Source organism: Colias croceus, chromosome 19 (assembly GCF_905220415.1).
Source record: "Colias croceus chromosome 19, ilColCroc2.1".
NCBI lineage: Eukaryota > Metazoa > Arthropoda > Insecta > Lepidoptera > Pieridae > Colias > Colias croceus.
Genome location: NC_059555.1, coordinates 2,061,031 through 2,082,706, shown reverse-complemented (window position 1 = coordinate 2,082,706; position 21,676 = coordinate 2,061,031). Strand labels below are relative to the sequence as shown.

Below are 21,676 nucleotides of genomic sequence, written 5' to 3'. Positions count from 1 at the left end.
CCCGATTCAAACATGTAAAAAATTAAAACCAATATTAATTATCACCTTATAACCAAATCATAAGGTCTTAGAAACAATGCTATTTTTCTTCTATGCATTACAAGAATAGATATTATATTTTGTAGGGTAATTATTAACCTATATTGTAGAATAATATAAACACCAAAAAAGTATTAAATACTTTATTACAGGTAACACAATATGGCCGTCCGCGTCATACAAAAATATAAAAATACAAAATCATTACAAAAAATGGTAACTTTATAAAAAAATAATATCGAAATCCATAAATACAGGTAAAGTTAATTACATTTTTAAAGGCAGTTGAAAATATAAATACAATTAGTTTTATTTTCTCTTTATTCTCAATTATTTTATTTGTATTATCAAATAAAAATATGAAATTTTCAGACCAAGTGTTATTTGGTGTTAGCCGAGTCAAAATGTTTCCTAAATGCCTAGTCAGTATTGTCACTATTCTAAAATATCTATATGATGGCCCTTTTGACTGTTAAAACTGTTAAAAATCAAACTTTATAAGTACATACATAGGTTAAAGTCGTAAATTGTATATTATTTGAAAGAACTAATTTGATTTACGGGTGGCCGTCTCTAACTTTCATACATTTCACAAAACAGGGTACGACATAACTAACATAGTATTATTGGATATTTTCTATAGTGTTTCTGAGATTCAAACTAAGTTAAAGAAAGATTTGTTCACTTTGAAAATACAAAACATGGGTCAAAGAGTACAACTAGACTCACAATCACGCTTAAAAATTGTCTGAAGCATTACTCTGCCTAAGTAGTTTTGAACAAGCATATTCAATAGTTTAAACTTTACTGGCAGAAAATAAGGTGTTAATTTGAATGTAAAAATAAACATTTACTTTAAAACCTATTTCGTGACTTTGAACTTTACTGCTATGATTTTGAGGTTTCAATTCGAATGAAAGCTTATGCAACGTCGTTCGGTTGGTTCCGACGTTTTATGAGTTTAGTTGTTGGTCAAACGCTATCGGACACTTTTTAAAGAAGATCATGAGTAGTTTTTAGTACGTCAAAAACCATCAGAATGTAGTTAGCTATACAATAGGATAGTTTTTGGTTTATAGTCGAGTCATAAGCCATCATATAGTAACTCTTTATTGTGACAAGTCCTGTAAGTGTTGTTTCTCTTCCTCTTCCCGTTGTAATGCTTCTCTTTCAGCCGCGATTCTTGCATGTTGTTCGGCGATTACTCGGAAAAGTTGCGCGTGTTTAGCCGCTGCTGCTGCGACGGCCTCTGATTGGCGGGGGAATGATGCTTCTGGAAATTTTAGTAGCAATGTTAGTTGGTTTCAATAGGGTATAAGTAGATCTAGATATGGATATAAGTAGAGAGCATGAAATAATTGTTGTGTGCAAAATGTCTTTAAAATCGGAGAAAATATGTAGTACGGTTGTATCGTACGTAAAATATATGGCAATCCTACATCATTGTATGCCTGTGCTAAACTCAAATTATGTTTATGATATACATATTATGTATATTTGAATTACGAAAGAAGAAGAAAAACATTACTCTCTGACGGACAAAGTTAAAATAGAAGTTCCATATCATTCTAATAGGATCATGTAGCTAAACTGGGTCATAATATCTTAAGACTATAATAGTTGTATCATTGTCTTTGTTTTCTTTCTCCTGCAATGCACATTTTTATAAATATAGACAATCTCATAACACCTCCCACAATTTTTTTTACCATTTAGTATTACTTACCATCAGGATGCGGGTGGTGAGCGTGGTCCTCCGCGATCTGGGCATACAAAGCAAAGTGCTTATCCTTAGCCTGAGCTACAGACTCCGAGTCCCTGGGGTGTTCAGGCAGAGGGTCACTCAGTACTGGGTGGAAGCCCTCCCTGTCCGCTATATAGTCCACCGTACGGACCTTCTGACGAGGGTCCACGTAGGAAAAGGTGCCTGAAATGATATGGAGTGTTGTTAAATATTGGTTGTTTTAGAGTAAATTATAATCTGGTGTGTCGTGTAGACTGTGAGCTTTTTGATTGTAAGACGTGAAGTGACGTGTTCCGAGAAGTATGTTTGGGGCTTTGTTATAATGAATTTTAGTACTTTTTTTTTCTAAAAAATAACATGATTCACAGTCTTCAATATTAGCCAATATTGAAGCAACTCCAAGTGTTCTAATTTGAATATGTACCAGAAATATCAATAAGAACAAGTCATATTATGTCCATTTATATTGTAACCAAATGTACGCAAATATTTTGTAAAGGTCAAACGAGTAAAATATTTCACGTATTAAGGAGAAAAAACTAGATTCAGGTAGGTATGCAAGAGTCGAAATACGAAACCCGTTCCAAGACGCAAAATACTTGACAATAAATAATGTTTTATTTTAATCAGCTCTACATGGTATGTTAAACATCCAGGTACAAATAAAAAAGAGCGTGTGTGCCGATAACACGTGTCAGAGGTGAAACTTCTTTGACAAGATTCAAAGATGCCAAATTCGTCGCCTTACTCCATGACGCGACCCTGAAATTCTACTCTCAACGATCCAAAAGAAGTTTAAAGTAGAAGAAGTAGAAGAAAGAATTCCACATAAACTCAAAAACAGTATTAAATTTGAAACCTACAAACTAAGAGAATCAAAGTTAACGTAATAGAAAAGGAAACAAACTCTCTAATAAGGATTAAACTAGCTATGTTGCTAAACACATTAGCCAATGCTGATCGATCTATCTCTTGAACAATTTACTACATCAACTATTAATCTACAGTTCAAAATATTATTTATGATCATCAACGAAATCCATTAAAACATACATCTGACTACTCCTGTCTTGTCTCACGAACCATTTGTTCACCAATACATAAAATATTTTTTATGAACATCCATTATTCATCAACTATATATAACATACCTCTGAATTCCTTTAAATCTATATTTTGAACCATGTTCTTAGCTAAGCCAACCATCCAATTATTCTCTATTAATAATTAATAATTAATATTATTAATTATTAATAGTTAATAATATATAAGACACCGCACTATTAATAATTAATAATATATAAGACACCGCTGATTTCACAAACTAAACCTTATAAATTTATAAAGAATAGAAAAAATTCGATCACGAGGCGGGACTTGAACCCGCATCCTTCGCGCCATTCCGGGGCGGATGCCTAACCAACTCAGCCACTCGTGACCCGCCTGAGCAATCGAATTTATTCTATCCTTTCAGTTTTATGTGTCTTAAGGGACACACCGCGCGCCATCTATTGAGATGATTTAACAACCATCTCAACCAATATGAAGCACATAAACTTAAGACACATAAAACTGAAAGGATAGAATAAATTCGATTGCTCAGGCGGGTCACGAGTGGCTGAGTTGGTTAGGCATCCGCCCCGGAATGGCGCGAAGGATGCGGGTTCAAGTCCCGCCTCGTGATCGAATTTTTTCTATTCTTTATAAATTTATATTTATAAAGCATTTGAATGCCTTAAAAACCAAAAAATATAAATTCAAGAAAAGGTCGTGTTCCATCGTTACAATATTGTATTCACTGAAAAGTGCTTCATATTGGTTGAGATGGTTGTTAAATCATCTCAATAGATGGCGCGCGGTGTGTCCCTTAAGACACATAAAACTGAAAGGATAGAATAAATTCGATTGCTCAGGCGGGTCACGAGTGGCTGAGTTGGTTAGGCATCCGCCCCGGAATGGCGCGAAGGATGCGGGTTCAAGTCCCGCCTCGTGATCGAATTTTTTCTATTCTTTATAAATTTATATTTATAAAGCATTTGAATGCCTTAAAAACCAAAAAATATAAATTCAAGAAAAGGTCGTGTTCCATCGTTACAATATTGTATTCACTGAAAAGTGCTTCATATTGGTTGAGATGGTTGTTAAATCATCTCAATAGATGGCGCGCGGTGTGTCCCTTAAGACACATAAAACTGAAAGGATAGAATAAATTCGATTGCTCAGGCGGGTCACGAGTGGCTGAGTTGGTTAGGCATCCGCCCCGGAATGGCGCGAAGGATGCGGGTTCAAGTCCCGCCTCGTGATCGAATTTTTTCTATTCTTTATAAATTTATATTTATAAAGCATTTGAATGCCTTAAAAACCAAAAAATATAAATTCAAACTAAACCTTATTGTTTTAAATCATACTGCTTTCCGAATCGGTGGTAAATGTTAAAACTGTTAAAACAATTCTAGAAGAAGTCTACCTAATTGAATAAATAAATATTTGACGACAAAAGTGCTTCCAGAAGAAGTCTAATTGAATAAATAAAAGTTTGAGTTTGAAATAAACCTAATCTATACTAATATTATAAAGCTGAAGAGTTTGTTTGTTTGTTTCGGTGTTAGATAGCCCATTTATCGAGGAAGGTTATAGGCTATATATCATCGCGCTACGACCAACAGGGGTGGAGCCACGGGGGTGAAACCGCGCGGAGCAGCTAGTTTTAAATAAAACTATACAAAACGATACATACCTCTAACAACTCCACTACCATCGCTAACCTCCGCGTGCTGCCGGTCAGTATGTCCAGGATACCGACCAGCAGTATACGAAAACGCGTACGGCCTCGGGGGTGGTGGTAGCGTTGTCGTCTCTTCTATGATGTGGGATACATCGCAGCTGGTGAGAGCCACGCAAGCCGTGAGTACCAGTATATTTAGTAGCATCTGGAAATTATAAAGGTTCATGAGAAAATGCATGAGATTAAAAGAAGAAGCACGAAAACTTTTATTCAAGTATTCGTATAATCATTGTGAGCGTTTATATGGGAATTTAAATGCCGTGCGGAAAGGAAAAAAAAATTTGTAATTAATATTGATACCTATCCAAGGCATGCATTCTATGACTAAACGAATAATATGACGATAGATGTCGTGCTCGCGCTTTAGCTTCTTGAAATTAGAATATTTTGGACACTTAAAAATTACGTAATTTGTAGAATAAAAATATATTATTTATCTGTGTTCAAATCCGTTTAACAAATGATGAGGCGCATGTCTAATTACGCATCAGGAATGTGATTGGAACAGGTTGATACGACCTTTGGGTTGCGTCAGCGTTCCGGTTGTTACTGAGCCACTAAATAAAAATAAATTTATGATATTAACATTAAAAATGTGTATCAAACTTGGACCTTATTAATTAATAAAAATATAATAATATTTTGAGCTCAAGCGTTTGGTTGAAAGCGCTAATGTCAGGAAGGGGTTAGAACTTACTGTTTTAGTATTTCATAGAGTAATAAGTTGAATTGTTGTTGTTATTTCACTGGATATTCTATTTTTTTAATATTACAGTTAATTTTCCAGTAGGTATCATCACATAATTTGACAAAGTAAAGATTATTTTCGATGTTATTTGATCTTGAATTGATAATGTTAAAACGACATTAATATACAAACTTGATCAGTCAAGTTCACTATCACGCCTTGATCATGTCATCAATATTACGTAGAAGCGTGGTTTATAGGGAAACGTGTCACCATTTTCCTCGGCCGAGCCACGTCTTCATAGATCGAACAGCCTCGCGCGGAAAATGCTTCGCGAGGCGAATGCTGCCTCTTTATGGAGCCCTTTTATGCATATAGAACACTAGCTGTGCCCTGCGGTTTTACCCGCAGTGCTCCACTAATGTTGGTCTTAGCGTAATGATAATATATAAGCCTTCCTCGATATATGGGTGATTATTACCTATATATTATAATATCGAAAGAATTTTTCAAATCGGACCAGGGGCCTTAGACAATCGCAAAAATGTATGGAATTGACATTAGATAGACCACGTGATCTAACGCGGCGTATGTCAATCCCATACATTTTTGCCTTTTCTAACTTAGTTATCGTTTTTTAACTGTTACTTTGTCTACGGCCCCAGTAGTGCCTGAGATTAGCGCGTTCAAACAAACAAACAAACAAACTCTTCAGCTTTATCATATAGTATATATATGTTATTTGAACAAGCCCAACTGACCTCAGGAAGTATAGGTTCAACTATTGCAAGATTATTTTTGTGTACAATAATTATTTTATTTAGGAAAGCTGTATTTTGGTTATAGATGCTGTACTTTATGATCAACAGATTAGCTACGATCATCTTTAAACGAGCTAATCGATGCGGAACTTTTAGAAAAATAGTTTGGAAAATCCAAAAGTGCACGCCTCATAATCTCATCCTTTACAATAAAATTGATTATTTATAAAGAGTACGTGACTATAAATATAAAAAAGAAATAAAATAAAACATTTGGAAAAGTAAAGAAAGCGGTACCGTAATATAATTGAGCTATTTTTCTTGTGGCCCCACCTAGATGTGAAACTGCGCAGTTTAAGGGACTGACTACCAACTTATTTTTTTAAACCTTGGCTTATAGTATAAAGAATCGAGTTTATAATGGTGAATTTTGAGTACACTATAAAAAAAAAAAAAAAAGTCGATATTTTTTTTGTTTATTTAATAACAATTAAACCACATCGAATCAGACCCTGAAAAATGAAAGGGTTCTATTCCTGAGCATACTCAAGCGTAAGAGAAAAAAAAAGACTCGATTAGTAAAGTATTTCGGTTGCTATCGTGTTAACAAGAAAATCCTCCGCACATACAGACACACGGACGTCCAAGACAGAACTTTTTTAAACTGTTTTTTAACTAGTTTAAATAACAAAAATGACATCAAAAATATCATGAATGTTAAAAATAGTGTTTTTTCTTAATATGTGTGTGTATGTATTATCTTACAAGTGCAATGTATGATACATAAAGACATTTTAAGTTTGAAAAATCAGATGTTTTGCGCGAAGTGACAGTAGTACCCACCTCAACGCTTCGCTTATGAGGCGTGCAATAAAAAATCGATTGATATCTGTATGTACATAAAGGTCATTTTTCTATTGTACAAAACTTATTTCCTTAGTAGGTGAAAAAATCATAAAAATATTTTCTTAGTAAAAAAATTTAACGCTTGTTTAATGACCCCATCGCATCTAACCTCAAAGATCATCCGTGACTTATAGAGGATCAATAGATTGTAAGCTAAAAGGTTAGCTGTAATATCTCTAGGTAAATGCCAGCTGACCGTAAAATGTTTAAATACATATTTGATGTATTCACTTTTCTTTCCAATAGAATTAATTTGAATCTTGAATATGTAGGTATAGTGCCAAAAACTTATCTGACCCGGTGACAGTGTCACTGATGTCGCTTTCTTTTTATTTAAACAAAATATTTCGTATGAAAAGTCTGTGAAAATGTGACATTTCAAAATGGCGGCACGTAGTTCCAGTTTTTGTCACCGGGTCAGATAAGTTTGTGGCACTATAATATATAGATTAACGTCATCAAATTGGAAACTACCAATTTCTTTTTACTAGATGCAACGTTCAATACTGACATCTTAGATTACAAAATAAAGTACAGATGGAGCATGACAACCGCCCGTCGCCCTTGTCAAAGAAAATACGAAATCAAAAACAAATACGTCGCTGCACCAGTGCTATAGCGCATATATAGGTCTACCAGAATCTGATGGCATATTTATATTTAAGAAATAAAAGATTTTCATATGGCTATTTTATTTGACAACTATCAAAATGGTTGTCAAATTATTTGTCTTCTTTGCAATTCTTGAATAATTTTTAGGATTTTGTCTAAAAAATCTTCGAAGATGTCGAAAAAGCCGCTGCGATCACAAGCAAGAGGTGTTGTTTATAATGTGTATAGAAAAACATTCGATGAAGAAGGGTCAAACACATCACAATTTTCAATTTTGAATATTTTATTGGTAAATTGGACTTACCCGTTTTGATACTTAAAATTAAAAATATTATAAGTAGGTAACTAACTATAATATTGTTTTTTGATTACAATATAATTTTATGAAAACTTATTACAGGAGTTTCCAATACGGCTATGCGTCAAGTCCAAGCTGTCCAAGTCAATTTTATAATTATTTGTGTACCTATCTGTTAATACTTACGAAAATAAACATAGTTTTATTTTATTTTATTGTTATTTTATTTTATAAAAAAATATTAGCATTATCTAGTTTTGATCTGCATTATCATTACATCCATATTTTTACATGGCTTAATGATAATGAATATACAAATATAGGTATGTGTAAATAATAATATGTATTACATAGATAAAAGTAATATGTATATTATACAAGTAAGTAGTACCTTCAAAATATTAAGTGGATATCTCATTATTTGGTACAATATTGTTCACTTATGTAATGTGACTAATGATGTTGAGGACAAAATAAAAAATAAGCAGTATCAAGATCGGTCAGTCCATTTTCCCTAGGGTTGCACACTCAAAATTTTGATTTCCCCAATTGCCATCAGATTCTGGTTTACCTATAGTGTCATGCAATACGTCAAAAAGGGTTTGCAATTTTAGTAAAAAAATGCCGTCTTGTGATAATAAAACGCTGTAAAATTTGTTCCCGAAAACAAAAAAAAAGATAAAACATCGTTTCACAGGTTTTCTGTAGATTATTTGGCTGATTTATTTCTTTAATACGAATAATAATTTTACAAATATGAAGGAATACAAAACTTCAACTTATGTTGCCATTATTTTGAAAATGAATTTGCCATTTTTATTGGTAAAACGGTAAAATGGTTAAAAGATCTTCAGGGTAATGCTGTTGGATTTTTCGATCGTGAATGTGATTATTTGTATAGTGCACTAAAGGTTCATGATAATTATTAGATTATTTTAATAAGCATAATACATTATTTTGTTATTTTTATAAAGCTTAAAAACGTCATAGTCGTTTTCGCTAGCGATTTAATTTATGTGAACTCCATGATGGATATGATGAAAATAAAATGTCCCGTATTCTCGACTAAAAACTACCGCTATCTGTATTCATATATTATGAAAAATAAAAAATAATATAATTATTATAGTTAATATTGAAACTTTTTTTATGTAATTTATTTAATAAAAAATTTAATACAATTATTTTGTCCATATATAACTTTAGTAGTCAGGTACTTTATGTAATAAAAGAATTTAAATAAAAATTAAAACTTGACTTCTCATTTATGTATATAACCTACGTCACTACCGCCACTAACATAATAATTCAGATCATTGCAATGAAACCTCACAACTCAAAATCGGTCCAACGGTTTATACTGCAGGGCGTGTCAAAGAAATATTATACATACATAAACTCGAAAAACATAACCCTCTTTTTTCCGTAGTCGGGGAAAAATTTGGGAAATTTTTCAATATCTGGCAACATTACACGCACACAGAAGCACCGTGTACGTACAGTGCAGCGGCGAAATGACAGCACACATAGCTTTATTGAAAATGACGATAAATTATTCGGTTTAGTTCGGCAACGCTCCATCTGTCTTTTATTTTGTAATCTAAGACTGACATTTAAATATGTGTAATATTATGTGTGATATTATACTCTATATATATAAGAAGTGTTATGTAGGGTAAAGAAAGATATTATTGTTTTCTATTATCTACGATAGATAATAAACATCTTAATATATCAACCGCTAACATTTATTGAAGGAAGTTAGCACAAATTATTGCTCTTGAATAACCAGGATACAATTTAAACATAAATATAAATAACAACAAGATGGCGTTCAAAACAATATCTCATAAAGATAATTATTTCTTCTTTATTAGTGAACGTGTTGAAAATATTATAATTTTCCAGAAAAACCCATATTGCGCATAAAATTTAGTATTTATTATCTTGTATAGGTGACATCATGTAAGGCCGATCATCACGACTCAACCGCATCATCTTTAGAACATAAATTATAGTACCTTATTATTTAAAATGTCTTTATTCCTTTTATTGTTTTAGTTTTCCTTATAACACATCTTATTTTGACGACCCGGTAATGGCTACGTTATACCTACTTATTATACCTTACTAGCTGTTGCCCGCAGCTTCGCCTGCGTGGAAAAGATAAATTTTCATGTAACAAACTTTTATCCCCTACTTTTTGCCCTTGGGGTTAGAAATGGGAAAATTAGAATTGATCATCCACCTGCCAAATTTCAGCCTGATCCGTCCAGTGGTTTGGGCTGTGCGTTGATAAATAAATATGTCAGTCAGTCAGTCAGTTTCCTTCGAGTTATATACAAGTTATACATATTTAGATCTATTATGTATGAGTACAGATAATATTTTATATAGTCGTTGTATGTGATCAAGAGAGAAATTGAAACAATTCAATAGTCCACTTCTTCATAAGCTTGTTAATTTTGACGTTTATAAAAATATTTGTGAGTACAGTATAAGTTTGAGTTTGAATGTTCCCACCACCTAAATATATTGTTGCAATACTTCTCAAGGAATGTAACGCCTTCCTTATTATAAAGTAAAAGTACAGTAACCTTCTGCCAAAGTTGTAATTTGATAAATGTGTAGGCATTGAGGGTCAAACGTATTACGATTCTTCTAATAATGGCCTCTTAGTTGAATTTAAGTGGCGGTGGTACAGACCAAGAAGCTTCATTTTAGTTCAAACACAAGATTTTCTCCTTTTATTAATACGACTACACTCGATTAGGTCTTACCCGAAACATACATTTCATACATAATATTATGATGTGCCTACCTACACTTTCGTTAAAATATTTAGGTAACTACTCTCTACTTTTTACTACTCAATAAAATTTTTATCCTTATGGGGGAAAATCTTCCTAAAATGTAAAATTTTCACATAGCTAAATTTATTAAAATTAAACACAACTCCATGAAAAGAGGGAAGTCGGCTGTTGGAAGAAAACCGAACATTTATAATAACTATATTACATGATATATCTATCAGCTAAGTCTATCAGTATAAAAAAAACTAACAATTAAAAAGTGATAAATTATTCATAATAATTGACACGCATATTAAGTCATAACTCATTACTCAATTAAATAATATATTAATCAAATGAAAACATTCTAATCAGTACTAAGTCAAAACAAGTATATACAAAGTAAAAGTGGTCAATCTGTACAGCCTTGACCAGACTATCACTTTCATCGTACCTTGGCCGACATCTCACGGTACTTGGGTAATGTACTGAATTACAGTTTGATAATAGATGCCTTATCAATGTATTTAGAAGTTTTTATTTAAAGAAAAAGACGTTTGTTTCACACATCTTTTAAAGTTTATAATATTTAAAGGTACTTCTTTAGCACAACTTTTAAACGGCTAAGAGAGTGAGGATGATCTCTTAAGCATATATTTCCTATGTGGCAAATTCATGGCGCTAGATGACCTATACAGATCACCCTGGAAATAATACTTCTTGGAGACATCACGGAAGCCCCCTGTTGACGGTCGATGATCGTTCTAAATAGTTGTGTAATATTCAAATGTATCTACATTTAAATATCTACATAAAAATAATAGCTTTGTTAACAAAATGATCATCCTTTTGCATACATACAACATAAAATACAATCGTAATAACACCTAAATCAATTTGGCTCTACCAGCCTACCTGCGGTTAGACAGACAGGTTCAAATATCGCTAAGCAATCTCTTATTTGCTATGTACCTATATTTTATATAACAGTAAAATAAATCTGATGTTTTGTATCTAAATAATAAGTACATATATATAAAAACCTCGGATACATGAATCATCCAGAAAATGTTATCTACTGAAACTGAAAAAAATAACTCGTATGAAATATTAACTTTAAAATATACCTCTAATATGATCCAATCATTATCTACAAATATCTGAACATTCTGGAGGCATCTTTACATAAATTGTCGCTAAGAATCATCTTGATAAAATATGACTATCTGATAAAAAGTCGAAGGCAAATCCAACGCTCAATCATAGATAATGTCGCTCAATTTAGCGATAAAATAACTATTAAACTTAAAACGATCACTAAAGAACTATAATACAAAGTAAAAGTGGTCAATATAACGCGACCTTGACCGGAGACTATCACTTTCATCGAGACTTTGGCCCACATCTCTCGTTACTATGTAACACAATTTGTCTGAACTGCTTGTTTTACTGTTGTACTGCTTTTTAATGTAGTAATCTCTTTTGTAATTATTTAATATGCTTTGAATTAAATAGATGTTATAACGGTACTGCAAATTTTTGAAGCCAATGGAGACCTGACGAGTCCATGTATTAAAACGGACAAGAGATAGATTTTTGTGTTTATTTTAACCTATCGTTTAACTAAAGCATCAGTGGATTTGAAGATCTGTACCTTCTAAGTTCTAACACGGATATTTATTATACTACTGTAATAGTACCTAGTTCTAATATGGTAAATCTGGTAAATTTAGCGAGGCTCGGTTGTCCTTGGTTCACATGAAATTAATATTCTTCACGCTCCAATGATTCCGAATGTTTAAACTATCAAATGTTTGTGATTGAAATATAGACTAGGCTATGACCACAACATGTTTTTCCCAAGCTTTAGTAATTGATACCAAAAACCGCAGTTTTATCGGATATTTGAGGAGTACTAATCTCCTTATAGTGAGAATCATACTGCACGAATTTCGAAATGTTTTCTTTTTCAGTTTTGTTGTTATATCATCAAATGCATGAGATTACTGATATTATGTGCATCGTGTTGCAATGAATGCAGGATTATGTCACATCTTTAAAGAATGTAACAATAGTGCAATCGTTGCAAATAATAATCATAACGTACTTAGTTAAAGCTTATCTTATCGACTGGAACCCGTATAAAAGCTTGTCTCTTACTATCCTACACTAAAAATCCATGTTACAAATAACATTCAAACCTATTTAACAGTCCAAATGTGTCAAAAATTCGAAAGATATGAACTCAATAACTCCTTGTGCGTATTAATCGTAGCTAATCATGCAGATATTTCTAAACTCAAACTCAAACATTGATTTATTAAATTAGACTTATTCTTTAATCACTTTTGAATCTTCATAACATTATTTTACTATTCACCACCACGCAAGTTTCAACGGAGAAAAGCCGATTAGAATCTCTGTAGTTGCTCTTTTAAACTTAGGTACCTACTATACCTAAGTATCAATCACCCATCAAACCTTTGCAATATCAATAAATTACAGCTACCATTAATCACATAATTTGTCATTGAATTAACACCTTCTATACATAAACAATAGAATGATTCACATCTTGGGCGGCTCTTCATCCGCTTTGAGCTTTAAATTCTTGCATCAATACGCAATGCTTCCGTCAACAAACAGTTTTTTGGTGACTAGATCAAAATTCCAAGCTACGCCTATATGTAAATTTTTTGACTGGGTAGTTAAGATAAATTAATAGTTCTCATTGTTTTTGTGCATATAGTATTTTCGAAGCGTAGTTTTAAAGATCTGAATGTACATAGGGACCGACAGACAGCAGAAATCGACGTTGTTTTATATTTGTTGTTTTATTTTTTTATGTATAGAGCTTAGAGTAATTATTTTCCCTTGAATAGACGGAAAAGGACTCTAGTTTTGAATAGAGTGAAAAGGAAAACTCCTAACTGTAATGTAGAAAGATTATTAACCGACTTCAAAAAAAAAAGGAGGAGGTTATCAATTCGGCCGGTATGTTTTTTTTTTATGTATGTACACCGATTACTCCGAGGTTTCTGAACCGATTTACGTGATTCTTTTTTTATTCGATGCGGGATGGTGTCGAATTGGTCCCATAAAAATTTTATTCGGATAGGCCCAGTAGTTTTTATTTTATGAGCATTTTTGTCTGTATTTGTAAATGTTGCAAGTGCAAGTTTGCAGTCGGTTGTTTTTAACGCAGTTATCTACTTGTTTTAATCATAAATATTGTAATTTTTTCCTTTTAAATCAATTTATCGGAAACTTTTTCTTTTTCGATTTTGACACCAAAAAGACACCAAAAATTAGTAAGAAAAAGTTTAAAAGATAGTACTTAACCTCCTGGGGCCTGCGGTCATATATATATTACATAAACAATAAAAAAATATTTCAACGCCATCTTTTGCGTATATGCGCGAATAATACCTCAAATCGATGTAGTGGTATGTCATCCGCTATACTAAACGGTTTTTGGTTTTATAAGTGACAGTGATTTGAAGTATTCTCATTTCGAAGTTGACGGTGGCTGTGCGACGGCAAACACGTGGTCAGTAATCTTACATTTCTAGTGGAACCATTCGTATATTGCAGTATATCTTTGTATATCTAATGATAATAGATATTATTTCTGCAACTGCAATAGTTATTTTGTAAGATAAATCTAAAACTTGTGAAAAATATTAATGTTTTCTTTTATGTCATACTGGTAAGACATTTGGTCTCAATTCTTGCCAAATTGGTATTGGTTACTAGAGCCCCATGTATTACCTATATGACATTCTTTAGTTTATGTTACAGATTTTATTATAATTTCCAAGGATTATAAGATATTGAGATCTACCAACACCTGGATGAGTCAAATATTGACCTATATGATGGACCTATGGAGTTTCTTGCTGGTTCTTCTCCATAGATACTGCTTTCCGAATCGGTGGTAAATGTTAATACTGTTGTGACGATTCAAAATTATTTTTAGAAGAAGTCTAATGAATAAATAAATGTTTGAGATGAAGATAATACCCCAAATGATACCGATGAAGCCGCCCAATTACCAGAACATGATTCTTCTTCCATTCGTCCAATGAGTATGAGTCATTTCAGAACAGAATCGTCACTATGTATGTCATCTTCAGTTGTTGGCAGACCATCTCGGGGACGCACATGTCGTGGACCAAGCTTATGGGGAGGCTGACCGAGAGGATGGATTAGAAATAAGACCAATATAAATACACCACCACGCCGGTGCAAAATACATGAACTGGTCGTTTCTCACCCTTAAAAATACCTATCTTTGAACCAAGGTACAAAAAATAGACACAGAACAATGGATAGAATAATAACTATTTAGATTCAAGTTTAAAAATATATAATAACTAAAAAAACATGTAGTTCTTCTTCATTTTCATAAACTTATTACACTTGGAACTGGGACCCCCTGTAATATATACATGACATAAAGAAAATCCAAGTTTTCCACGAAAGATTTTTTTTACCATTTTTTTGAATATCTATAATTGCATTAGAACAGATACAGCTAATTTTTATTTCAAAAGAAAGAGAAAAAAATCCTGGGTCTCAGGAGGTTAAAAAAATGTTGCACAAATAAAAATATTTTGTTAAAATTCCTTCGCAATACAAATATAACTGCTAATACTGTGTATCAAAATTCACAATATACCTACTGTTACACATCATCTTACAATATTCCTTGCACAATAGTAATATTACGTACCTATGTCAAATCATCTAGAACTAAAACAATAAGTTTTATGAAAGGAGGTCAAATGTATGTTTTAAATTAGACTATTAAATGCATTTCAAGATAATATGGAGGAAAATGCTTTGTACCTCAAAGTTAAAGTTCTTGATAGTTTAGTAAAAAACCCAGATTTCAAAACACAATACATTTTTATATCTAAAATTTAAAGTCTGTAATGTTCTCATTTTCCATTTGCTATAAAATTTATTGCTTGCCAAAAGATTGTTACTTATTTTAAAACTGTCATTTAAAAAAATATCAGCTTTTTCATAAACTAATATTATACAATAGGTACATGATTAAAATTTTCTGAAATCCATCTCAAACTACTTCATAGAAAAGTTTAATTTTTTTAAATAGGTATGATAAAATATGACCTAGAATATGAAAATTACGTTTTAAACGAGTCACAGCTGTTGTCAAATCTACCAAAAACTATGTGTTAATAAAAAGTAGGTTAGTACACCTATGTTTGGTCGGTAATGTCATCTAACCAAATGTGGTAGCGGTGCGATCTAAGGCGGTGCGATTACAAAATATTTGTATTATATTTGTTTGTTTATGCTTTCTCAATGCGTATAGTTTTTTTTTTTAGAGCTTAACTCCTTAGAAAAAAAAAAGAACAGAAGAAATTATTTTTAAAGACAAAAGGAAAAGCCGACTCCATGGTTAGTAACGTCAAAATAAACTCATAAGTGTATTTTTTTATAATTAAAAAAATTCGCTTTAAATTACCTAGAGCAGACAAGTTGCTTTATATTTAAAAATCAATAGAAAAATCAAGATCAATAATTGAAATACCTCCCTTAAAAAATTTGAATCAGAAGTATTTGCAGGTACCTATTTTTTTATAGTGGGGAAATCTTCCAAAGATACCCACGGCTCCTTCGATGGGGGCCGTTATGTCGGATTCTTACCGACTAATGTCCCGTCGAGCCGCTTTAATGATGGGGCCGCGGGTATTGGTTGGAATTCTTCCGCGACCCCCTCGGCAAGTATTTGCAGGTATGAATAAAACATGAGTTGTAGTTGTTACAATTTAAACGATATCAGGATTGATAAAATCTGTTACATAATATCCTATGTAGCATAGAGATGTTTCTCGAACCGCATAGGCCGAATTTATAATATATTCAAAACATGTTCAATGTTCATACCTATTTAGAGTCGAAACACGGCTAAAATCTGCCATCTCTACTAGGTTATGCGTATCTTAGCGCTTATGTAATATTGAAATGAGGCTTTATATTGAAGTAAAAATGTTAAATACAATTGGTATTATCAGCTCTATATTTGTGTTTTTATGATGAGTTAAGTAGTTAAAATTCGTATACAAATAGCTTTGATCAGCGTATTGCACAATGCACAAACATTGGAATATACGAATTTCAATATATCATATTATATGAATAGGTACATACAGTACTCAAAAATTAATAATGCGCATGCAGATCTTCGTTAATTATCGTTTTTCCAGGATATAGAGTGGTTAAATGTATTTTCTTCATGCATAGTTTTAGTAGAATTATGAGTTCCCGGAAATCCTACAGGAATGGGGACTATGAGGATTTTTCTTAGAAAACACGGGCGAAGCTGCAGGTGGAAATTTAGTACATTATACATTATAATACAGGCACTAGTATATAGGTAAATATTGGTTTATAAAAGCAATAAGGTATTACCAGAATCATGTATGCTATTAATGGCCGTTCCCAATATTCAAACTACGGTTATAGATATAAGCTATCTCCGATAGTTAGTAAGGTTCTATCTATCGTAAGATAGAAAAGATATTGGGAACGGCCATTACTGGCTGTTATTGGGACGCCAAAACAAGAGATAGATAGCATTTACTATCTTTAGTATGTCAAACCGAAGATAGATACGATATTGGGACCGGCCATAAATGTCTTTCACACTAGTGATTTTACGTAAGATCCTTCAGGATTTCATCATGCAAATTGGATTATTATCGAATCAAACTGTCAGCATAGTAACGTTTATTAATATAGCATTTAATTTAAAGCCGAAGTTCTAAATGTTACCGTTTTTGATAGAAATCTGAATATCTTGAATGCTCAATAATTTTAGATTTGATGAATATAATAACTACAGAAACTTTGTTCATAAAGTACCTACTTAGTTATAAAAATGAATCTACCTACTTCTATTGGAATATAATATATTTTTTTTTTTTATTTTTTTATTTATTTCTTTATTTCAGGCAACAAATGTAGTTACAGTTAAAGGTCTTAATATAACTTAAAAACTACGGCCCATATGAACTTAAAACTACTTAAATACTAAATTAATACACGCTATGCCTTCGGCGTGTGACGCGATTCCGGGGGGCCGGGTATCCGTCCGCGGAAGCGGCGAAACACAACTCCCTGCGGCCAAAACCCTTCGTCCATGTAGACGCTCAGCTTGGCGGTCGGTACTCTCACCACGAAGGAGTTGAAGCTCACTTTATGGCGAGACTCCAGACGTTCCACTCGCAGACTCAAACCTGTCTTCGCATGCAAGTACTCGACAACATCTTCAGTCTTGGTACAGTAGTGCACACGAGACACATAGAGCGGCGTCGTCGGCACCTCTGCGCGCATCCGCAAGTTTGGATCTTTCGTTATATAGCTCCATATATTTTTATAACGATAATAATTTTTTTGAGCGGCTTGTTTACAAACAATCTTATTTCTGCCACTTACCTACTTGTGTATCTCATAGTGCATCTCTCTATAAAGTGGGTCATAATCGAGTCCAAATGTGTCGGTAACATACAAACATGCTAGTGAAAAATAATAATAAGCTAATGTTACCTGCATTTGCACATGCAGCCTGGCTAAAACTGGTTAGATAAAAGCATGAGTGATAACAAATTGAAGATCCATTGAGATTTTATTAGTTTCTCTTCACGGTGCATTTCGATCAAACGAGAGAATGCTCATACCACTATGTCAAATTATTTTAGTGTAAACAGGCGTAGAGCATTCTTTCGTTGTTCTTAGTGCGTTCGAAAAGATTCTATGCAATGTTCTAATACTGAACAGGACTGAATACGAGTTTTCGTTTACACTAAAAGATCGCGAACGAATGCTCTTGCTCTAACTAACTCTATATGTTCGTTCAATGTAAATGCGCCGTGACAGAAAGGTGCGAATTCACTTAAATTATAACTCATCTTATTCAACCTTGACTCACGTTACGAATTATAGAAAATGTGCTATTAAATTGGAGGAAAGGTCATGGATTATGAAATCTTCGTCTATGTATACTTGTTTAGAGATAATAAAATACGATACGGATATTTATAGAATGAATGGAAACTTAGGGTTCAAAAGGAGGAGCTTCAATTCGATTGTGTCTTGTTTTGTATAATGTAATTTTACCAATCTTTACTAATATTATAAAACTGAAGAGTTTGTTTGTTTGTTTGAACGCGCTAATCTGGGAAACTACTGGTCCGATTTAAAAAATTCTTTCAGTGTTAGAAAGCTCATTTATCGAGGAAGGCTATAGACTATAATATCATCATGCTACGGCCAACGGGAGTGGAGCCACGGGGGTGAAACCGCGCGGAGCAGCTAGTGATGAATAAAGAGTATCGTCACGAGTGTCGTCGATAATAATATAGAACTATCCTAGAAAAAAACTGAGCTTTCGTTTGTTTGTATAATGTTCATACCAACAGCAAAATGTATTGGAATAAATTTTATCAATAGATACATGTTCCATACATGTTCCAAATCTGCTGAACAGTGAACTCATCTTATTACTATCTAGTATCAAATACTTAGACTATTATTTATAGTAGGTACCTCTTATCACTAAACTTAAATACTATAGATCTATATACATTCATATTCTCAAATCTCCAGGTCAAAACGGATTATATAAACGGTCACGCAATACTTAGCAATATAGATTGCGGATTATGAGTTTGACACTTAATTTAATGATTCCAATCTATTGCAAAATGCTCATTGAATCGATAAAAGATTGAACAATTTGATAATTTGTATGTAATTAATTAAATGGCGGAATTCTGTGCTTAATTTGTCTATGAATATCTGTATTAAATGCCTGTTTAATTGCATATTGTATTAAATTATGTGCTTCTCGTAATTTCTACTTTATGGTAAGTACCTAGTTAGAGAATTAACTAATATCTAGAGATTTATTTTGACTTAATATTATGTTTATTTATTTATTTACAAAAAACTCACGGGTGGCCGAGTTGGTCAGGCATCCGCCCCGGATTAGCGATTTGAGTCCCGACTCCCGCCTCGTGATCGAATATTTTTTATTCATTATAAATTTACTAGCTTACCGCCCGCGGCTTTTGCCGCTTTCTCTAAAACGATTTGAAATTTAAACTATCCTATCTCTCAAGTTGGATCGAACTGCACATGGTGTGCGAATTTTATTATAATCGGTTATGTGGTTTAGGAGTCCATTGAAGACAAACATTGTGACACGAGATTTATATATATATATTAAGAAGATATTTATAAAGTTAGCATTGGAATGCAAATCCAAAAATATCAAATTCCAATTACTTAGTAAAGAAACTCGTTTACCTATAATAAAGGTTCAAAAATATGAATTTTCGCAGAAATAAGGGCGAATTGCAAAATGCAATGAAAATTCCACTCGTTTAGAAATATTGTTACCTAATGAACTATTTTAGTACTTATTGCTAACTTGTTTAATTATCATCGTCGTCTATTTGCTAATTTTATAAGGCTAGAATGTACTTGTTACAAATTTTATAATAGGTACATAGGTACTGTGATGTGATTAGAAGTCCCTAAAACATAAAACCTTGACAATAACAGGATAGCTTTATTGAACCGACTTCAAAAACAAATCTCAATTCGTATACTTTTTGCGTTTGTATCTTCAGAACTTTTGACTGGGTGAACCAATTTTGATTACCTATTACTTTTTCATTTGTTAGGCCAGTCTATTTTAAATTTAGATTAGTTCGGACCAGTTCGGACACTTTTTGTCGAAAATGATAATAAAATAGTTGGTACCTAGATAATTAGTTATAATTATTATGTAATTTGTTAAAGATTTAAAAAATGTATTTTTTACAAGAACCGGTTGTAGTTGATATTATGCAAACTTCAGCACGCGGCTTCACTTGTGTTATAGGTGAGTGATAAAGTGGTCAATGACCCTTATTTGTAAAGTTTATAATTGTAAAATGTGGTAAGATTTAATTTACGATTTAGCAGCGTTACAAACCGTTACAATACGTTACAAACCGCATTATTTGTGACTTAACATTTTGGGAGCTACGCTGTCACAGATACAGAATTGAAAAAATATATGATCCCATAATGTCATTAGTATGATAATATTAGAATTATTTTAGTTATAAAAATATAGGTTATACTAAGACCAATGGCTCAATGGTTACTATTTTATTTGCAAGAAAGAAGCAACCAGGATGTCGCGTGTTTGGTTACCGGATGCGTTTAATAAAATGTTTCGCTCTGGTTGATATAAGGAAGGCAATTAATTGCAAAAAAATATAATATAATTTTTGTTCTTGTTAATTATTGTTTAATTACAAAATTGTATAATTAAAATATTTTATTACCGCCTTTTCAATCACAAGGACGATTTTAAGAACATTACTAAACCATAAAAAGTATTTTCATTCATCTTTTATTACCTTTATTAAACTTTGATTAAATAATTTTAAATTAAAATAAATAAAAAACGACATACCACAACAATCCAAATTTAAGTTTTAGCATCAAAATTCCGACAAACAGGAAACTTAATACACATAAAAATTTTAAAAATTACCGCGAATTTAATCACATGACACAGCTACTAATTAATGATCTTTAATGATGTACCAAATATTCAACACTTAGAAAATAAATTTATCCAAGAAAATCAAACGTTAGAAACAAAATTCTAAACTTTGATTATTTACTTGTTCTAAAATAAATCAACCGTACCTACGAATAGAACATTACAAAATTACAAAATAACAGATAATAATCAAAACATTCGAAAATTCAAATAACGAACGAGCAACGAGCCACAGATAAACAATATTTCGAACGCACAATAAAAAGAGGTTCGAATCACAGATAATTAAATACGCTTTCATATTATTATTTATCTAATTTATTAAAAACTTACATTCGAAGGTATACCCGCGAACAGCACGTTAAGAATCACAACACACACTGTGAAGGTAAACTAGTCTTGGCGGTAAATGGAATGAGATAGAACGAATGAGTCTTATTGCACCAATCGAAAA

At 32.4% G+C, this 21,676-nt stretch overlaps 1 protein-coding gene across 1 annotated transcript; it reads right to left on the bottom strand.

Annotated features, from left to right (window-relative positions):
* Nucleotides 1-168: 168 nt before the first annotated feature.
* LOC123700090 (cuticle protein 16.8-like) lies at nucleotides 169-21,649 on the bottom strand. Its single transcript, XM_045647211.1, has 4 exons — nucleotides 21,556-21,649; nucleotides 4,521-4,713; nucleotides 1,766-1,966; nucleotides 169-1,312 (listed from the first exon to the last, which is right to left on the bottom strand). Exons 2-4 carry the CDS (start codon nucleotides 4,711-4,713, stop codon nucleotides 1,149-1,151), a joined length of 558 nt encoding a protein of 185 aa, XP_045503167.1. The 5' UTR covers nucleotides 21,556-21,649; the 3' UTR covers nucleotides 169-1,148.
* Between the last annotated feature and the right edge of the window lie 27 nt (nucleotides 21,650-21,676).

Coding starts and splice junctions, on each gene's coding strand:
- LOC123700090 (XM_045647211.1), bottom strand. CDS start 4,713: ATGCTACTAAATATACTGGTACTCACGGCTTGCGTGGCTCTCACCAGC. Junction 1,967..4,520: donor TGGTAGTGGAGTTGTTAGAG/GTATGTATCGTT, acceptor ATATCATTTCAG/GCACCTTTTCCTACGTGGAC. Junction 1,313..1,765: donor TCACCACCCGCATCCTGATG/GTAAGTAATACT, acceptor TAAAATTTCCAG/AAGCATCATTCCCCCGCCAA.